Raw genomic sequence first — 18,447 nt, 5'->3', positions numbered from 1 at the left:
CAGTAAAGCGCCTGTCTACAATGCGGGAGACCCGGGTTCAATCTCTGGGTCGGGAAGATCCCCTGGAGAAGGAAATGGCACCCCACTCCAGTACTATCGCCTGGAAAATCCCATAGACAGAAGAGCCTGGTAGGCTGCAGTCCATGGGGTCGCTAAGAGTCAGACACGACTGAGCGACTTCACTTTCACTTGTGTTTTTACTTAGGCTTTTTATTCCCCCCAATGAATAAATACTAAATGAATAAATATAATTGATAATAAGTAAATTTGACCTGATTTAGGCTTATTGGAAATAATGATAAGTTACATAATTTCTGTACTGGATTGTTGAGATATTGAATACTAGACAAGGATGAGGTCTCTTTTTTACTTAAGAAAGAACTGAGGTCAGAGTTGTTTTTATAATGTATAGCAAACTGAACATATACATTTGATACTTGGTTGCATACATTTGACGTTCACAGTAGTTATCTTAAAAGGTTACATCACATCATTTTGCAGAGATGGAATTGGCTGTTTGGACATTGTTCTTTTTTAATGAGAAAATAGAATATAACATGAGTCATTTCCTCTCCCAAAACCTTTTTATGTGTGTTAAACATGCCCATATGTGACACAGAATAATTATGTATGCATGTTAATTTCATATATTAATATAAAGAATATTCATTTAAATAATGTCTTTTCTGTTAAGGTATAATTAGTTTTAGGTGTACAATATAATGATTCTATATTTATATACATTGCAAAGTGATCAGCACAATATGTCTAGTTATCCATCACCATATATAGTTAGAAATTTTCTCCTGGTGATGAGAACTTCTAAGATTTACTCTCTTAGCAACTTTCAAGAATGCAGTAGTATATTAGTAAATATATTCCCTCTATTGTACATTATATCTTCCATTATAAAATTTATTTATTTACTATAACTTGGAATTTGTAACTTTTGACCTCTTTCATCCATTCCACGTCCCCCTCACCCTCAACTTAGGCAATCATCAATCTGTTCTCTGTATCTATAAACTTGTTTTGTTTTATTTTTTGTTTTAAATTCCACATATGAGTGAGGTCATATAGTATTTTTCTTCCTCTGCCTGACTTATTTCAATTAGCATAATACCTTCAGGGTCCATCCATGTCATCTCAGATTACAGGATATCCTTTTTGTGGCTTTATAGTATTCCATTGTGTATGTATGTATTTATTTAGCTAATCAGTTTATATTTCTTTATCCGTTCATCCAGTAATGGACATTTAGATTTTTTCTAAGTCTTGATTATTGTAAATAATTCTGCAATGAACATAGGGGGTGTGTGTGTGTGTGTGTGTGTGTGTATATATACATATATATATATATATATATATATATATATATATATATAAATTAGTGTTTTTGTTTGCTTTGCATGAATACCCAAGAGTGGAACTGCTGGATCATATGGAAGTTTTATTTTTAATTTTTTGAGGACCCTCTATATTGTTTTCCATAGTGGCCTCACGCATTTACATTCTCACTAATACACAAAGTATACTATTTTCTCCACATCCTTGTCAACATTCCTATTTCTTGTTTTTTGTTTGTTTATTTAATATTCACTTATTTATATGGCTGCATGGAGTCTTAGTTGCAGTATGCAGAATCTTTAGTTGTGGCCTGTGAACTCTTAGTTGCAGCATGTAGAATCTAGTTTCCTAACGAAGGATTGAACCCAGGCCCCCTGCATTGGGAGTGTATACTCTTAGCCACAGAGAAGTCCCTCTTGTCTTTTTAATTATAGCTATTCTAATATATGTGAGGTGATATCCTATTGTGCTTTTGATTTGCATTTCCTTCAGGGTTAGTGATGTTGAGCATCTTTTCATGTCACTGTTGGCCATCTATATGTCTTCTTGGAAAAATGTCTAGTCAGATTTTCTACTCATTTTTCAAATCAGATTATTTGTTTTTTTTTGCTATCGAGTTGTATGAGTTTCTTGGATAATAACCCCTTATCAGAAATATAATTTGCACATATTTTCTCTCATTCAGTGGCTGCCTTGTAAATAATTTTTCATTGAAAGTTATTTTGTTTATGTCATGGAGCCAAAAGATTTTAGAACCAAATTTACATTAGAATAAGGTTTAATAAGGAGGAGAAGGGGACGACAGAGGATGAGATGGTTGGATGGCACCAACCATCACCATCCAACTCGATGGACATGTGTTTGAGCAAGCTCTGGGATTTGTTGATGGACAGTGAAGCCTGGTGTGCTGCAGTCCTTGGGGTCGCAGAGTCAGAAACGACTGAGCAACTGAAATGAAGGTTTAACATTTTTTTTTTAATTTAAACAAACAAGTCATGCAGTATTCCAAAAACAGCAAGAATTAAAAGAGCTGGACAGACCTGAGTGCCAGTCTTCCATGTCTTACCTGATAAATGATTTTAAGAAAATTACTTAACCTTCATATTTCTCCCTCTACAAAATTGGCATATTGAACTCTTGTACAGAGTTGCTGGGAAGGTTTCTAGTGTATGATCTGACACATAGTTACCTAACGTTGATGGATCTTCATTAAATTGAGACGTAAAAGGTTATGTGATTTATGCAGGATATATCTGATTAATTTTGCAGAGAATCTGATCCAAAGTTATTTAACTGTCAGTTGAGTAGTTTTATTATTATGCCATCAAGTACTTTAATGCTGACCCTCCATGACTTATGCTATTTGAAGATAAGGGTCCCAGATTTTCAACTAAACAAATTTTGGAGCACCTTCTGTGTACAAAACAATACATAAGACACAGTGAGTGCATAGATAGTAAGCCTGCTTTTATGGAGCTTATTGATAAAGAGAGATATACACAAATATCTATAGTATCAGCAGAATTTAAAAAGTGGATTTTTAAAGGTATGGGTGGAAGAAAGTGCCTTCAACTGGGTTCATTATTGTCATTTGTTCACTCTTTCAACAGATATTTGAATGCAATGTAAATAGTGTCCTCAACTCGATAAGTTTTAGAGAAATGATGGAAAACAAAATAATTAAATACTTGCCCTCATAGAACTTACAGGCTATTTTAAGAAATAGACATCTATAGAATAATTACAAATTTATAGTTTAAGACTATAGTTAAATGCTCTAGAAAAAAGTTTAGGTTCTGTGAGAACATAGTAGCATTCTGATAAGATTTAGTATCAAATTTAAGGTAGCTCCTTGAAGAAATATTTTTTTGTTTGTTTGTTTTAGCTAAGGGCTGAGATGAGTAGGAATTTAAAATAGGAGGATCTCAGGGTATAGCATAAACAGGACCAGAAGTAATAAGGAGCAAAGGTCACTCAAGAATGAGAAGAAGACCTACATAGCTAAGTTAGAAAGGTGGGGGAGGGAAGGAATATGAGAAAACACCAAAGAATTACTTAGCAAGGCCATGTTAGGGATTTTGCTCTAAGAGCAATGAGACCCTATTGAAGGCTTTTGCGCTAAATGTGCTATAATAAGATTAGTTTAGTTTTTAAGCATTCTGGTTGCTTTGTGAGGTTGGAATGGGAAAAAAGCAAGGCATTATTTCCGGTGATTGCTGTTGCATAACTTACCCAAGGTGGTGGTAATAGAGTTAGAAAGAGGTGGATGGAATGGAGAAATAGTTATGAAGTAAAAGCTATGGAATTTGGTAATGAATTGTACATCTCAAGGAAGAAAAAAAGAAAGATCTAGGTTTCTGGCTTTCTAAATTGATTTAGGGACTGTTACCACCAAAATTGCAAGGAGATCCAACCAGTCCATCCTAAAGGAAGCCAGCAGTCCTGAGTGTTCATTGGAAGGACTGATGTTGAAGCTGAAACTCCAATACTTTGACCACCTGATGCGAAGAACTCCCTCATTTGAAAAGACCTTGATGCTGGGAAAGATTGAAGGCAGGAGGAGAAGGGGATGACAGAGGATGAAATGGCTGGATGCATCACCAACTTAATAGACATGAGCTTGGGTAAACTCTGGGAGTTGGTGATGGACAGGGAGGCCTGGTGTGCTGCGGTCCAGGGGTCGCAAAGAGTCGGAAGCGACTGAGCGACTGAACTGATACCGATACCACCAAAAAACGATCCTGAGATCCTGTGTCAGGTGGCATACACATCGTCATAGATTGCTGGATACCTGCATTTCAGTTTCAGACTCTTTAGCAGGCAAATAACAAGTTTCACCATTTAATAACTGTTTTGGGGTACAGTGGGGACATTTTTAGAAATAGAAGGGAATAAGGAGTTTATTAACTTTTTCTGGCATAGTGCAAGGTATTTTGTGTATCAGGCATAGTGCAAAATATTTTGTGCGGAGAGCAAAGTTTTCAGTCATGGTTCTATTGGCATTTTGGGTTGGATCATGCTTTGTTATGGGAAGCTTTCTTGTGTGTTATAGAATATTTATCAGCATCTCTGACCTCTGCCTTGTAGACGCCCAAAGCACCCCCACTTCAGCTGTGACAATCAGAATTGTTTCTGGAGCTACTGTCCTAAAGAATAAAGTGAGATAGTTAAGCGGAGGGGAAAAGTTCATGGTATTTTATGTACCAATTAAATATATTCTAAAAATGTCCTTCTTAGTCACTCTATTTTGTATGCCTGAAGACTTGAAAGACATAATGACAGGCTTTTATGTTAAACTCAGTCTTTTCCCTAAAAAGAAATCATATCTCATATTAACATATCTTGAGAGTTTTTAATTGTTAGAGATAATATCATTCATGAGTATCTATGCATATAATTTCTCTGGTGTAACAGTGACTGGGTTTTGTCAATTCAACTGCAGATAGCTTCAGTGCTTAAATATTTGAGTGTTCTTCTATTTTATTCAAATGTATTTCTTCTCAAAAAAATCTTATAACTCACTACTTTATCCATATTCTTCTGGAATGTGATATTTACAATTCCAGTCTGTAATATTTGTTCATTGAACCTTGCTGTTCAAAAAGCACAATGTATGAGAATGAGAAAAATCACATCATTTTAGGGATTCACTACTGTTTAGCTACTAATAATGAAAATAATTGTATGACCCATTGCTGACAATGAAGAATCTGGATACTTTATCTAATTCATAAGTACAAATTCAAAATTTTTGCCATTATGCTTCAAAAATAAAGATTTCAATATGAAAATATCCAAATTGTAACTTTACCTTTGTGCTAAACTTGCAAATATTTTAATTTCTTACAATTTTCTGATATCAACTGGATTTATATTATGAGATATGTGTTTAAAGTACCTCATCAACTTTAGGTAATGTTAACTGAAAAGAATATTTCCTAGGACATTTTCTAGTAGGGTATCCATTTGTATGTACATAATTAAAGGAAAAATATTGGAGGCAGAGGGGTATATCTATTGTCCTGCTTTACCTCTGAATTTCCATAGTCTTAAAATCACAGTGTAGAAAGCACTTTAAGAGTCAACTACTCTATTTCTTTACCAGACAGGGTTATATTGCTAAGCTGTTGTGGCCAAATGGAAATAAATCCCATATTTAAAGACCTCTAGAGACATCACAGTTGGCAACCAATTCATGGTTCAGTGACCTTTACTGTTAACTGCTTCTTTTCTCTACTTTTCCTAAGTATCCATGCTATTATTTAGGCCCATTATCTTCTCTTCTGGCCTAAGTAGTTACAAAGATTGGCTGGTCCCTGTATTTATTAGACATAATCTGAAGATGTCTTAAGTATCTGTCCAGCTGACTTGTTTTCTCAGACCAAAAAAAGGCCTCTTCCTCCGGCTTCTGTGTAATTTTTTCAAACATTTATCATCTTTCTGGCTCATGTCTCCTGAATATGACAAGCAGATAGAAGAAATGAGTCTTTTATTTCTCCTTTCCTCCCCACCTCCCTTGCTTCATTCTTTGCTTCCTTCATTTTGTGTCTTCGCTCTTAGCTTCTTCTCTTATTTATACCAAAAGATTATTGTCTGAATAGTGTACATTCTTAGAATACAGAAGAGTTCAGACTAATTAAATAATCTGGAGTTTTTTGGTGACCCATTCAAAAGAGGAAGAAAATCTTTTACTCTATTATCATGTGTATATGTATTTGTGTGTAGGGGAGGAGGGCGTGGGAGAATGGGAGAGAGAAAGGCTAAATTCCCTATACCATTTTAAACAGTTCATTTTCTAAAAACTGTTACTCAAGTATGTAATTTGTATATCTCCAAATATTTTAGAGTGCTATCCCATTTCTCCTTTTGAATCAAAAGGGTACCAGAATTTTATAATTATATTATATAAATGTGTGTGTGTGTGTGTGTGTGTATTTTAGATTTTGCTTAACTCCTCTTCCTCCTGCACCCAACCTCAAGAAAATAAAATCTAGGTGAAAACACTATGTTTCATATACAAACTCGGATTTAGGGCAAATTCTCCAATCCTTCACCCCTTTCCAAACTCCCTACAATGTAAAGAAATTTCAATCTGTTCCTGAAGATGGATTATAATCTGCACAGTGTTGAAACGTTAAAAGACAAAAATTAGTAAGGTATTTTTCCTCTTAAAAATATGTATTTATTTTGTAAAGTTATTTTAACTTCCTATTTGGCACATTTACCCTAAGAAGTATTTTTGTCAAAATATTATTTGTCCTCATCTTCAAAAGTGTATTATTTTTTCAATGCATATTGACATAAAATGTCACTTCAAGATAAGAATTGATTTAAAGTTGATTTACCCTTAAGAAATGATTACTTTTTTTCCTCCCAAAGGTGAACTTTTTAAAAGGCTTTAGGTCTCTTTTCTTCTCACCTGTTACTTTCCCATGTCTTTTTCAAACTATAGCTGAATATTCTTTAAAGAATTTTAATATCATGAGGAATACTTTAAAATTGCTTTCATGCATAGGTAGTAAGGATTTTAGGTTAAACAGTTTATGTAAAATGAAATAGATTATTTGTCCTATTGCATATCATTCTCCCCAAACTGATTAACTAGTAGGAGAATTTGTACAGACTTGGATTTAGTCAAGAAACCTGGAAGACTGTCTTCAGTTAGGCATCTGTAACCTTGAAGAAGTTATTTTTAACAATTTAATTTCTTAGACTGATAAATTCTAAGGTCACTTCCAGAGCTAACCTTTTATTGTTTTATTAGAGATACAGAGACAGGCTTTTCCTCTTTCTTAAGAGGAAAGGGATTGGGATAGAGGTGCTCCCAGCCTTTAAAGCAGAAAAAGAAGTTGAGAAGAGTTCTGTAGAGGGTGGGAAACAAGTTGCTCATAAACCAGGGGCATTAGAGGATAATGAATGAACAGGATCCAAAAGACCCATTTTTTTCTGATTCTTTCTGAACTAATCTAACTCAACAATAATGGGCACTGCCTGTTGTGTAGAAGGTCTCTGCTTTCTGTATAGGGGAAAAAAAATATCCTCCATCCTGACTGCGAGAAATATGGAGAAAGGGGCAATCAGTGAAAAACTTAAAGATTTAAAGACATTTCTGTCATTTATTCTCACTGAGTAAAAGGATTTTATGTGGAGGATCTAAATGGCATTTATTTGTTTGCTGAAACTAGAACAAATGAAATTGTGTCCGGCAGGTTTTCATTTAGATAAGAAGACTCACTTCCTGATAGTCATGGTTGTTAAAAGCTTAAAAGATCATTCAAGATAGAGTCCTCTCAAAAACCTCTGATGTTTTAGGAGCTTCTGTGTTAGATGTTGTCTTAGATAAGTTTTAAGGTCCTTAACAGACTTTGAAATATTTTACAGTTATCAATTTCCATTGATGTTATATGCAAGCACACTAGCTGGACATTCTTAAACACACTGGATTTTAATTAAAAGATTCAACTGCAGTTCAGCTGGTAAAGCCTACAAGCAAGGGAAAAGTGCCTTTTAAAATTTTAAATGAACTAATTCCCAGTGATTTTTTTGGTTTCTAACATGTTAAATATTTTTGAAACTGTTTAAGGAATTTTAAATTACTGAAAATACATGACTAGAAACTATTGATGAATCATTCTCTGATTTCCTGACTTTCAAAAAGGCTTGATTTTAACTGTATTAGTCTAATCAAATTTATTTTCAGAGATTACCCAAAAGATAATTTTATGACTTTGTGTTTTCTCAAAGCTAAGTTATGTTGCTGTAGTTATCAGGTTTCCTTTCTTGTAGTTTCTGAATATTTCTTTCTGTCATTTAAAAGACAGCATCTTGAAGCTTTTGAGAATTTAAACAAGCCCCATCTTCTCTGTGTGTGTTTTTAAATCTGGATGGCGTGTTTGATGCTATGATAAACATTATGCCTGAGTAAATGAGATTTTTTTAAACTTTTCTTGCCTGCATGAATGAAAAATTAGAGATTTTACTTTAGAGTGAAAAATAAAAACAATCTCTTTCACTCACACTAAAGAGAATGTGTGAGTTAAAAGTGTATTTCTGAATTACCTTTCAACTTTGCAGATGTGGTAACAATAGAGAGAACAGGAGAACACTTCTTTTTTAAAACTACCATTTCACAGTAGCAGTGCTTAGAATAGTTCATATATCAAAGGCACAGAAATGTAATCAAGTCTAATTAATTGTGACTTGCTGAAGACATGGGCATTATTTATTTGAGTAAAATGTATTGTGGGTATCTACTGGGCTATTATGAAAAGGCTCTGCATTTGACAGTAATTACCTTTGTTTCTAAATGAGCAAAACAATTGCTTTCCAGTATTTTAAATATGTATTACTCAAGCTTTCTATGTTAAAATATTCAGAGTTTCAGCCCTGAAAACAGGTAATGTGACTCTAACTTTACTAGTGTTATTAAGTTTTCTGTTTTCATAATGTGTTTATGTTTTTTCCTGTTTTCTCATCGAAAAATATGCAAGGATACAAATGTAACACTTTTTATTAATGACACTACTCAGCCGATGGTCATGACCAGCAACACCTGGGTTCTGCAGAATCCCTTGTCATAGTCCTGACCTATATAATCATAACCTGTATATTAACCAGATCTAAGGGTGATTCTAATGCTTATTCAAGTATGAGAAGAATGGGTTTAATAGAATATCATTGGCAGCATGAACCATTTAAAAATTAATTTGATGGTGGAGTTATAGGATTTAACACTTTATCTTTGATTAAGATGTTTGATTTCTACTCTTATGTGGCATTAGCAGTAAAGATTTATAGTATTTTTTTCTTTTAAACCCATTACATTTATAGTTATCTGATCCTGTCATCTGGTAGCACAATGTAAAGTCATTGAAAAGTGTTTTATACTTTTATAGCTATTATTCATTGTAGCTCTGCCATTTAATAAAAGTAGATATTTTAAGATTCATTTCTATTTTTCTTAAATGATTTATGATGATATAGAAATGCTAGCAAATATAATTCATTCATGGATAGTATGAGCCATGTATCCAAATATTAATGTGTTCTTTTTATTTAAAAGAAAAGATCATTGGTTAAGTCAAATCTTACTACTTTTTCTGTTTCATTTTCAGTTTCTTTATTTTTATTTATTCCATGTTTTCTTTTTTGTTTTGTTTTAGTTGGGTCTGGTAAGTTGACATTTTATTGGCCATCTTCTAATCATCGTGTCATTGTGACTGGAACTTCTCTTGCCCTTTTCCATCCATACCCTTCCATGTCCTTCAACCAATCAGCCTCCATGTTTCACTTGTCATTGGCCACAAAGACAGACTGCACAGAATAAAGTCTGCAGGAAGTATGGGTAACTGTGACAAAGAGTGAAAGGTAATGGGGTTGCTAATTTTATCTTATTAAATGATGTGTGATCTGCATCCTTTTATTTTTTTCCTCTTTTTTAAATGAGTGATAAAACAAGGAGTAGGATTTTATCTTTTGCTTAAGTACCATTTCAGTTTATATCTCATGAGGTAAACAATGAACAAAATAGGTGCCCAGAGGAGAATTTGTGTTTGGGAGATCTAAAATATGTTTATGAATTCATCCATATCTGTCTGAGTTTAACTGTTGTTCAGTAATAGTCATTGAAAGTCCTATAAGTGAATAACCTTGCACTTAAGGCTATTTGCACTCATTTTTATTTCTATGTGTCAGATTCGTTTCATATGTAAGAAATAACCACATGATGTGTTTAAAATGTATCAAAATTTGCTATAATAAAGATCTGTTGTCATGTAAATAAAATTTTTTGAATAATTTCACTAATCAATATTTTGGGGAAGGCGTCCAGTCACACACTTTCAGGATGCTAGAGCACCATCTTTGGATATTTCTGTATGGTGTTCCATGTAATAATTTTGACCCTAAGAAAAATCTATGTTTTAAATTAAAAATCTATACAAATATTCTAAAGATGTCATTTCATACTAACACAGATAGGAAGATGAATTGTTCAATAATGGTAATGCAATAATAAACTGTTTGGGAAAAAAAGCTTTCCATATGTGCAAAACTATAGTTGGATTCAAATTTAATGAAAGCAAAAGTGAAGGATGAAAGTGAAGTAAACATTTATATAATAAATTTATTAGGTATTATGTGATCTCTATTATATAATTATATTGACCGAACAACAAACATGCCCAACTACATTAGAAAAAACTTTAATAAATGGAAATATATATATATATATATATATAAAAAATGTTTCTGAGAAATGGATAAAACTAGTCTATCATTAGTCCCTAGAAATCAAAAAACTAAGCACAGGAACACAATATCCACAATAAATGAGATATTAATTACAAAGTAATGTGAAAATAAATGTTTAATCTCACTAATATAAAAGTGCCAATTAGGAGATTCTGTTCTAAGTTTGGCAAGGTTGTTAAAACTCAGTGTTTGTGAGGTTTGGGAGGAGAGTTTCAGTTGAAATCAACTTGAATAAAATTGAAAAGAATGTTAACTTCACCAGTGTGTTTAACAGTGGAAATTAGAATCTAGATTTAAAGACAATTGATTAGTTAAGTAATTAAGGTAACTTAATATTTATACCGTTAAATAGTCATTTAGGTGATATTGTAGGAGAATATTTTAGAACTACACAGTCCAATATGTATGGCTGCATTATCAGTAGATTTTCTTTTTCTCTTTGCTTTTCTAATTTTATTTCCAACACTGCACATATGTGACATTAATAACATATTTATCTATTTTTATAGTGAATTTAAATTTTGTAGCCTTTGAAAAATATCCCAGCATTTTATCATAAACATCAATTCGATGCACATGGTAATCTACTTTCTCAATCTAAATATAGGTAATGATGATAGAAGATAGATAGAGGCATATTTAATCCATTTAAATTTTTTCTTAAGATATGTCTACATCTAATATCTAACATACATGTAGAAAAGGATTTTTTCTGAGACATGCCTTCTAGCTGGTGTCATTGTTGTTGTTGGCTGAAGAATATGCCTATAAGATATAGTATATTCATTTCCAGGCAAATACCCTGTGTGGAAGGGTTGCTGCAGGATAAATGCAGTTAGCGTAAGGGTTTGTATTCCTTGTTCCCACGTCTTTGAGGTTTCAGGCGAGCTGGCATTTTATAAAAGAAACATGGATTCTGGCACATGTTATTAGACATGCTGCTGGGATTTAGAAAAGAGACCACCCGAAGTTTTTACTTGTCTGAGTGATTTGAACATTTATATTTTCCTACTCAAATTCCCTGCATATATTGGAAAGTCATATTCTCCCATTCATTTAATTAATCATTTGGTTTTCTTTCATTGAAACAAACCAAACTCTTTTCTGGATTTAGCTTATTATCCAGTCTTAGTCCTTTCAATTTCCGGTCTAATTTCTATGTCAATTATTCTAACCCTTTACTAAGGAATCAAATGCTCCTGTATGGATGTGTGTGGAGGAAAATCCCCAGGCCATGATGCACACGCCTGTTATTATACCTGGATAATGATGGTGTTTACCAAAGTCATGAGTAAACCACTCAATTACAATCAGAGTTTTTTAAAAAAATTATAAGCTAGAACTTCAGTATTACCAAATTGAGCTAAACTTATTCTCCTAACGTTGTATTTTCTTCCGTGTAAGTTATAGGATATTTGAAGGCATTTGCCCTGATTTTTCAGGTCTCCTGTAATTTTCTAGTCAAATGGTATAATTTCTACTAAACCTCAATTAAAAATAAAAGGGGAGTATAGGAGAAAGCGCACTCATCTAAAAGTTAGGAAATATAATTGCTTTCTTCAGTTTGGTGAACATGCAAGCTGTTTTACATATCCATTTTCTTTTTAAAAGAGGTTTTATATTTCACTTTACACACCTGTATACACACAAATGTAGAAAGTTTATATTTTGTAAATTTTATAAACTTTATATTTTAGATATTATAAATACTTGTATAGATGTCCCAGATGCAATTGACCAAAAAATATTTAGCAAGAGAAAACAGTACCATTTCGAATCCTCACCTTCATTAACAAAGAAGTCATATTCTTGTGAGCAGACTGGTATGTGAACATAATCTGGGTATACTTTTGGTTCATATTAACTTTAAGAGCTTATCCTAAGTGACCGACATAAGCGTATTTTTAAGGAAAAGTTTAGAAATAATGGAACAGTCTTAAAAAGTGGATTATGCTGTATAAACTGTAAATGTTTCTGATTTGAAACATTCACTTCAATTTGAACTGAAACAAGAAATGAGAATAATTAAGCATTTCAGAAAACTGATAAGAAATGAATTTGAAAAGTGTAAACAGTAGGTATAAAGACTTAGATTCAGTGCACATTTTTTCCAAGCATAAAGCACAGCCCAAAACAAACTTTTTTTTTTTAAGCCAGTGACTCCATCAGCACACCTAATGTTTTCAGCTGCCACTGCTCTCAGTGTAACTGACACAATTTTCTGACACTCTATTTACTGCTGGATGAAGTGGCCATTTAAGGCTGTATAAATCAAACAGTTTGGACAAAGCTGGCAGTATTTATAATGTCAGGATGAGCAGATGTTTCCAATTTGCCCTCATTTCCATATATATTCTGTTTGAACATGCCCTTGCCTATGTAAATGAAAGAGGCATTTGACTCCACCAGTACTTTAAATTCATTTCCATTCAAGTAATTGGACTGAAGATTTTAAATGGTTATACTTTCCATAGTAGCCTTTCAGGAGCTTTTCAGTTAAAGTAATTTTAGGACCTGCCTACATCAGGAGGTTCTTGTGTGTAAGATTAATGTCCATACACCTTTAAGCAGCTCTAAATGAGGAGAAATGTTTGTTCGTTCAAATGTCGAGTGTATGTTGAATGTAAAGGCTCAAGAAGTCTTTTTAACATTGAAGTCCATCTTAGAAGATCAAGTAATTAAAAAAAAAATGTCTTTACAAAACTACCCAGATTCTACTCTATAAATATGCAGTTAACAATTTAGCTTCAATTGAATTAAGGGTGAAAATTGATGCATTATGTATATCTAGATAGTATGTAACAAGTGATATAAATTAATGGCAGCACTTGGAATATCAGCAGATTGTCTCAATTAGGACAGTGACTGCATGCTTTTGATTCAGGGTAATCTGTTTCATCTCCTTCAGAACCTCCACATTTTGTTGTGAAACCCCGTGACCAGGTGGTTGCCTTGGGACGAACGGTCACTTTCCAGTGTGAAGCAACAGGAAATCCCCAACCAGCTATCTTCTGGAGGAGAGAGGGGAGTCAGGTATGACCTTGTTCTAATATTTCAGTCAGCACAGGTGAAATGCCATGTAGATAAGAAAAAGCAACAAATGATTTAGTCACATAGCTGTTGCTTTAAGAGAACTGAGACATCTCTGAGTGACCTGAATATTTCAACAGTAAAACAGAATTTTAATTCTCAGATTTTTCCTGCCTAGTTTTGGTACACCAGGTGGTATATAGAATAGTAATTGTTTAATCATGAAAATTTATTCCCAATTTATTTCCATTTTCCAATTTATTTCCTTTATTTTCAATTCAGCCACATTAAAAAAAAACTAGTTTTTTCTCAAGTTTATTCAGTTAGTTTTAACTTTTCTTATTCAGATAATTGTACTTATATTTTAAAATAGATTTGCACACATTTAAAACAAAGATAATGATGTCAGTGCAATTTCTCTGAAAGCACTAGGAATCTGAAGTGTATTCTTGGCTTCTTTATGTTTTATCTATCATATATCTATCAATTAAAGATTCATCAAACTATGTGAAAGTCTCTTTAGCATAGATGTTATGTTGGATGTAATTCAGTATATTTTAATTCTTTGAAAACTGTAACATGTGATCACTTTTGCTATCAAGTCCTACTCTCTATACCTTTTTATAAACCAGAATTTTCTATTTACAGTGAAGCTAGAATATAGAGATATGTGTTCTTAAAAATTAAGTTTCCTTTTGGACTTCAGCTTATTAAAGAGCTTATTAAAGTCTTATTAAAAGTCTCTTATTAAAGAGACTTCAGCTTATTTTGAAACACTTTCACTTTAAAAATAATAGGAAACTTTAAAAATAGTTTTAAAAATACATTTTCTTATCTCTTAGTGACTTGAGTTCTTCAATAAATGGACACATCTTCCTTTACATATTTCTGATACTTGTGAAAATTATTCTCATTCATTTTTAATAATATTATTCCTAACCTCTTTTATTTTTTGTTTAAATCAATCTTGAGTGTGTTGTCTTCTGATCTTCTACTATGTTCATAAAAATTACATGGAGGTAATTTACTGACTGTACTTACTAATAATTTGTACACCGTGCCATCAAGTTAACTTTTATTTTCATTTTGGTAGCAAATATCAACTTGATTATGGTATGGGGGCTATTATTTGAGTACTGATATCTTGGTTGGTTCTAACACATTTCACTGGGCTTCAAAGGACATAATTAGCTGACAGAAAATTAAAGACGAGAAAAAATATTTTAGTAGAACAGGAGGAATTGAAAGTATATTATACATGAATATCTGTGTATCAATAAGAGTAAATCCACTAGCAGATCTTCTTAGTAGAATAATATTTAGATGATCCATTTAGTTATTTAAATAGATCATTCATTGTCATCTAATGTCTATATCACATTGGAAATAATTTTTTATTTGATTTGGTTTGATTTAATAACTCACTATTTCTTAATGTTTTGTTATTGAATACATATCATACACTAGTAGTTAAGCTTATGTAAGTGATGCATGTTAAAAGGCACCTAAAATTTTTAAAAAGTAGCAAATTTATTTGATTAGAAGAAATGTTGATATTATTTATTTCATGAAAAAGAATGATACTAAATGTTACTTTCCATGAAATATACACTCCTTCCAATGAGCAAGATATTTAGATTCAAAGAGAGAAATTTGTACCACCAAGTAATATCACATATTGTCTAGAGTTTGTTTTTAAGATAACTTTCTACAGAAATAAAATTCCATTATGAATTCTTAAATTCAGTATTTGAATTTAAAATCTACAATAGATATGTTCACCATTTAACCAGAAAAATAAGAAACTTGACAATTTGATAGAGATTACAGAACTTTTATAATGGACACGTAACAGAGATTCTTGTGATGGTACCAAAATGATAAACTTAATTTGTTGGAATGTGTTTAAATTTTAATGTTGTTTATATATTAAAAGATTTAATGTTTAGAATTCTAATAGTCACATCTATGTGAAACAAAACTTTTGAGTCTGTTTACTGAAATATGTAAAACATTTAACTCTAATAGTATCTCATATTCTTTTATAAATAGTATTGTTTGACATTGAAATTATAAAGGCATATATCAATATTTAGAATTCGTTTAAATTTTCAAATAACCCCATTTAAGTTTAGATGATTAAACTTTGTGCATTTGTATGTGTGTGTGTACCTCTGTCTATGTGGGTATGTGATAGAGAATATTTAGTTTATTTTCATACATATGTTTGTATATGTATAAATATTTATGTGCTGCTGCTGCTATTTATGTATCTGCTTATATAAAACATAAAAACATGTTGGAAACTAGCAATTAACCTATTATTCTTTCCTCCCAAATTCTGGGTTCTAGAATCTGCTTTTCTCATATCAGCCACCACAGTCATCCAGCCGTTTTTCAGTCTCCCAGACTGGTGACCTCACTATTACTAATGTCCAGCGATCTGATGTTGGTTATTATATCTGCCAGACTTTGAATGTTGCCGGAAGTATCATCACAAAAGCATATTTGGAAGTTACCGATGGTAAAGTAGAGCATTTTATTTCAAAATGGCAAAGTTTGGCTTAGTGTCTAAAGAGAATGCCAGTAAGCACACTTATTTTCAACTTTGTATCCTTTCTTACAGTAAATTTGATATAAGGCTAAAAGGATAAAGATTAAAGTGATTAAATGTAAAATAATTTTTATTTTAACTAGGCTATATGAAATTTCTTGCATCAAATTCGATTCATAAAAGCATGACAATTATACAAGGAAAGTTTACACTGAATACTTATACACAGGACTGTGTCCATGTTTTGAAAAATAAAAAATTATTTTAAAATCTCTTGGTATAAAACATCATCCTTTTTCTTTCTTCCAAATCATGAAGATAAGATGAATTGTTGACAGATCCTTCTCACAACTCAAGATGACCAAGTTTTTGTTCTGTTTATCAACTCTTCTAAGCATGATTAATTAATGCCAAATATAAAGATGCAGTAGTAGAGAAATCTGAATTTGAGCAAACTCCTGGAGATAGTGAAGGACAGGGAAGCCTGATGTGCTGTGGTCAATGGGGTTGAAGAGTTGGACATGACTTCGAGACTGAATAACAATAGAGAAAATCTCCAAACCATAAGATGGAGAGCAGTAAGAAGGAAAGGAAATATAAGTAAGCATATAAATATATAAAAAGTATATACAAACAGATTTCCTCTGCTCTTTGAAAATAGAGCATTCCTGTGAAACAGAAATATAAGTAGAAGTGGCATAAAGTGAGGAAATAATTGTTTCTTTTCATAAAACTGAAAATCCACTTCAGATTTATTTCAGTTAGTGAGCAAATACACTAATGTGCATGCCTGCATGCTCAGTCATGTCAGACTCTTCGTGACTCCATGGACTATAGCCTGCCAGGCTTCTCTGTCCATGGGATTTCCCAGGCAAGAGTACTGGGAGTACATTGCCATTTCCCTTTCTAGGGGATCTTCTCGACCCAGGGAACAAGCCCACATCTCCTGCATTGGCAGGAGGATTCTTTACCACTGAGCCACCTAGGAAGCCCTGTATTAATATTGGTCTTTCATAAAAGCAAAAAAGTGAAAAGTTACTCAGTCATGTCTGACTCTGCGACCCCATGGACTATACAGTCCATGGAATTCTATAGGCCAGAATACTGGAGTAGGTAGCCTTTCCCTTCTCCAGGAGATCTTCCCAACCCAGGGATCAAAACCAGGTCTCCCGGCTTGCAGGCAGCTTCCTTACTGAGCCACAAGGGAAGCCCAAGAATACTGGAATGGGTAGCCTATCCCTTCTCCAGCAGATCTTCCCAACCCAGGAATCGAACTGGAGTCTCCTGTATTGCAGGTGGGTTCTCTACCAACTGAACCATCAGGGAAGCCCTCATAAAAGCAAACTGGCTCATAATGAACTTTCAAAAACTGGAGAGTACTTGTATATACATATGTATATATACATAAAAGAAATACGTATGCACTCTTTTTGTTGCTGTATAGTATTCCATTGTAGCTTACACTTTATTTATGTTTATGTTTGTGCTCTTCTATTGATGGGTTATTTTCAATTCAGGACTTTTATTGATAAAGCTAAATGTTTCTGTAGACGACTATGGGTGGGCATATGCACTCAGTTATCCTGGTTTGCCTTTTCATGGATGCATATACTCTACTCATTTCTCTCTCTCTCTTTTTTTTTTTCATTTTCCCATGTAGTCTGGATATATCTTTGTCTGATACATGTATTATAAATATTTATTCCCAGTCATTTGCTTAATGATGATTTTAGGGCTTAAAAAATTAATTCTAATGAGAACCAATGTATTATTTTTTCTCCTGTGCTTTGTCCTTTTAGTTCCCTAGTCTACCTTAAGATCATGAGGATATTCACCTGTTTTTGTCTGGAATCGTTATTGTCTGTATGTTTGAGATTTAAGTTGTTAATCTTTAATTAATCTTTGTGTATGGTATAAAATAAGGGTCAAATTTACCTTTCTGCCCTTATATGGATCCTAAATATTTCAGCATCAGTTACTGAAAAGGCAGCCCTTTCCCCAGTGAATTTCACTGGCATGTTAATCATAATTCAAATGAACATAAATGTAGTGAAAGTGAAAGTCACTCAGTCGTGCCTGACTCTTTGTGACCACATGGACTGTATAGTCCATGGAATTCTCCAGGCCAGAATACTGGAGTGGGTAGCCTTTCCTTTTTCCAGCAGATCTCCCCAACCCAGGGATCAAACCCAGGTCTCCCGCATTGCAGACAGATTCTTTACCAGCTGAGTCACAAGGGAAGCCCAGGAATACTGGAGTGGGTA

The 18,447-nt window shown here is 33.0% G+C and overlaps 1 protein-coding gene across 11 annotated transcripts in view; it reads left to right on the top strand.

Annotated features, from left to right (window-relative positions):
- ROBO1 (roundabout guidance receptor 1) overlaps window positions 1-18,447 on the top strand; it is a 1,292,504-nt gene that overhangs the window by 1,187,980 nt on the left and 86,077 nt on the right. For 9 of the 11 annotated variants that reach the window (XM_027550537.1, XM_027550936.1, XM_027550814.1 and 6 more), the window contains 3 exons: window positions 9,510-9,518; window positions 13,508-13,632; window positions 15,982-16,153. In XM_027550537.1, the coding sequence (XP_027406338.1) occupies window positions 9,510-9,518; window positions 13,508-13,632; window positions 15,982-16,153 (306 nt within the window). The remainder of the gene's footprint in view (window positions 1-9,509; window positions 9,519-13,507; window positions 13,633-15,981; window positions 16,154-18,447) is intronic. The other 2 variants (XM_027550771.1, XM_027550396.1) reach the window with 1 other exon arrangement.

Source organism: Bos indicus x Bos taurus, chromosome 1 (genome assembly GCF_003369695.1).
Source record: "Bos indicus x Bos taurus breed Angus x Brahman F1 hybrid chromosome 1, Bos_hybrid_MaternalHap_v2.0, whole genome shotgun sequence".
Taxonomy (NCBI): Eukaryota; Metazoa; Chordata; class Mammalia; order Artiodactyla; family Bovidae; genus Bos; species Bos indicus x Bos taurus.
This window is presented reverse-complemented; position numbering and strand designations above follow the sequence as displayed.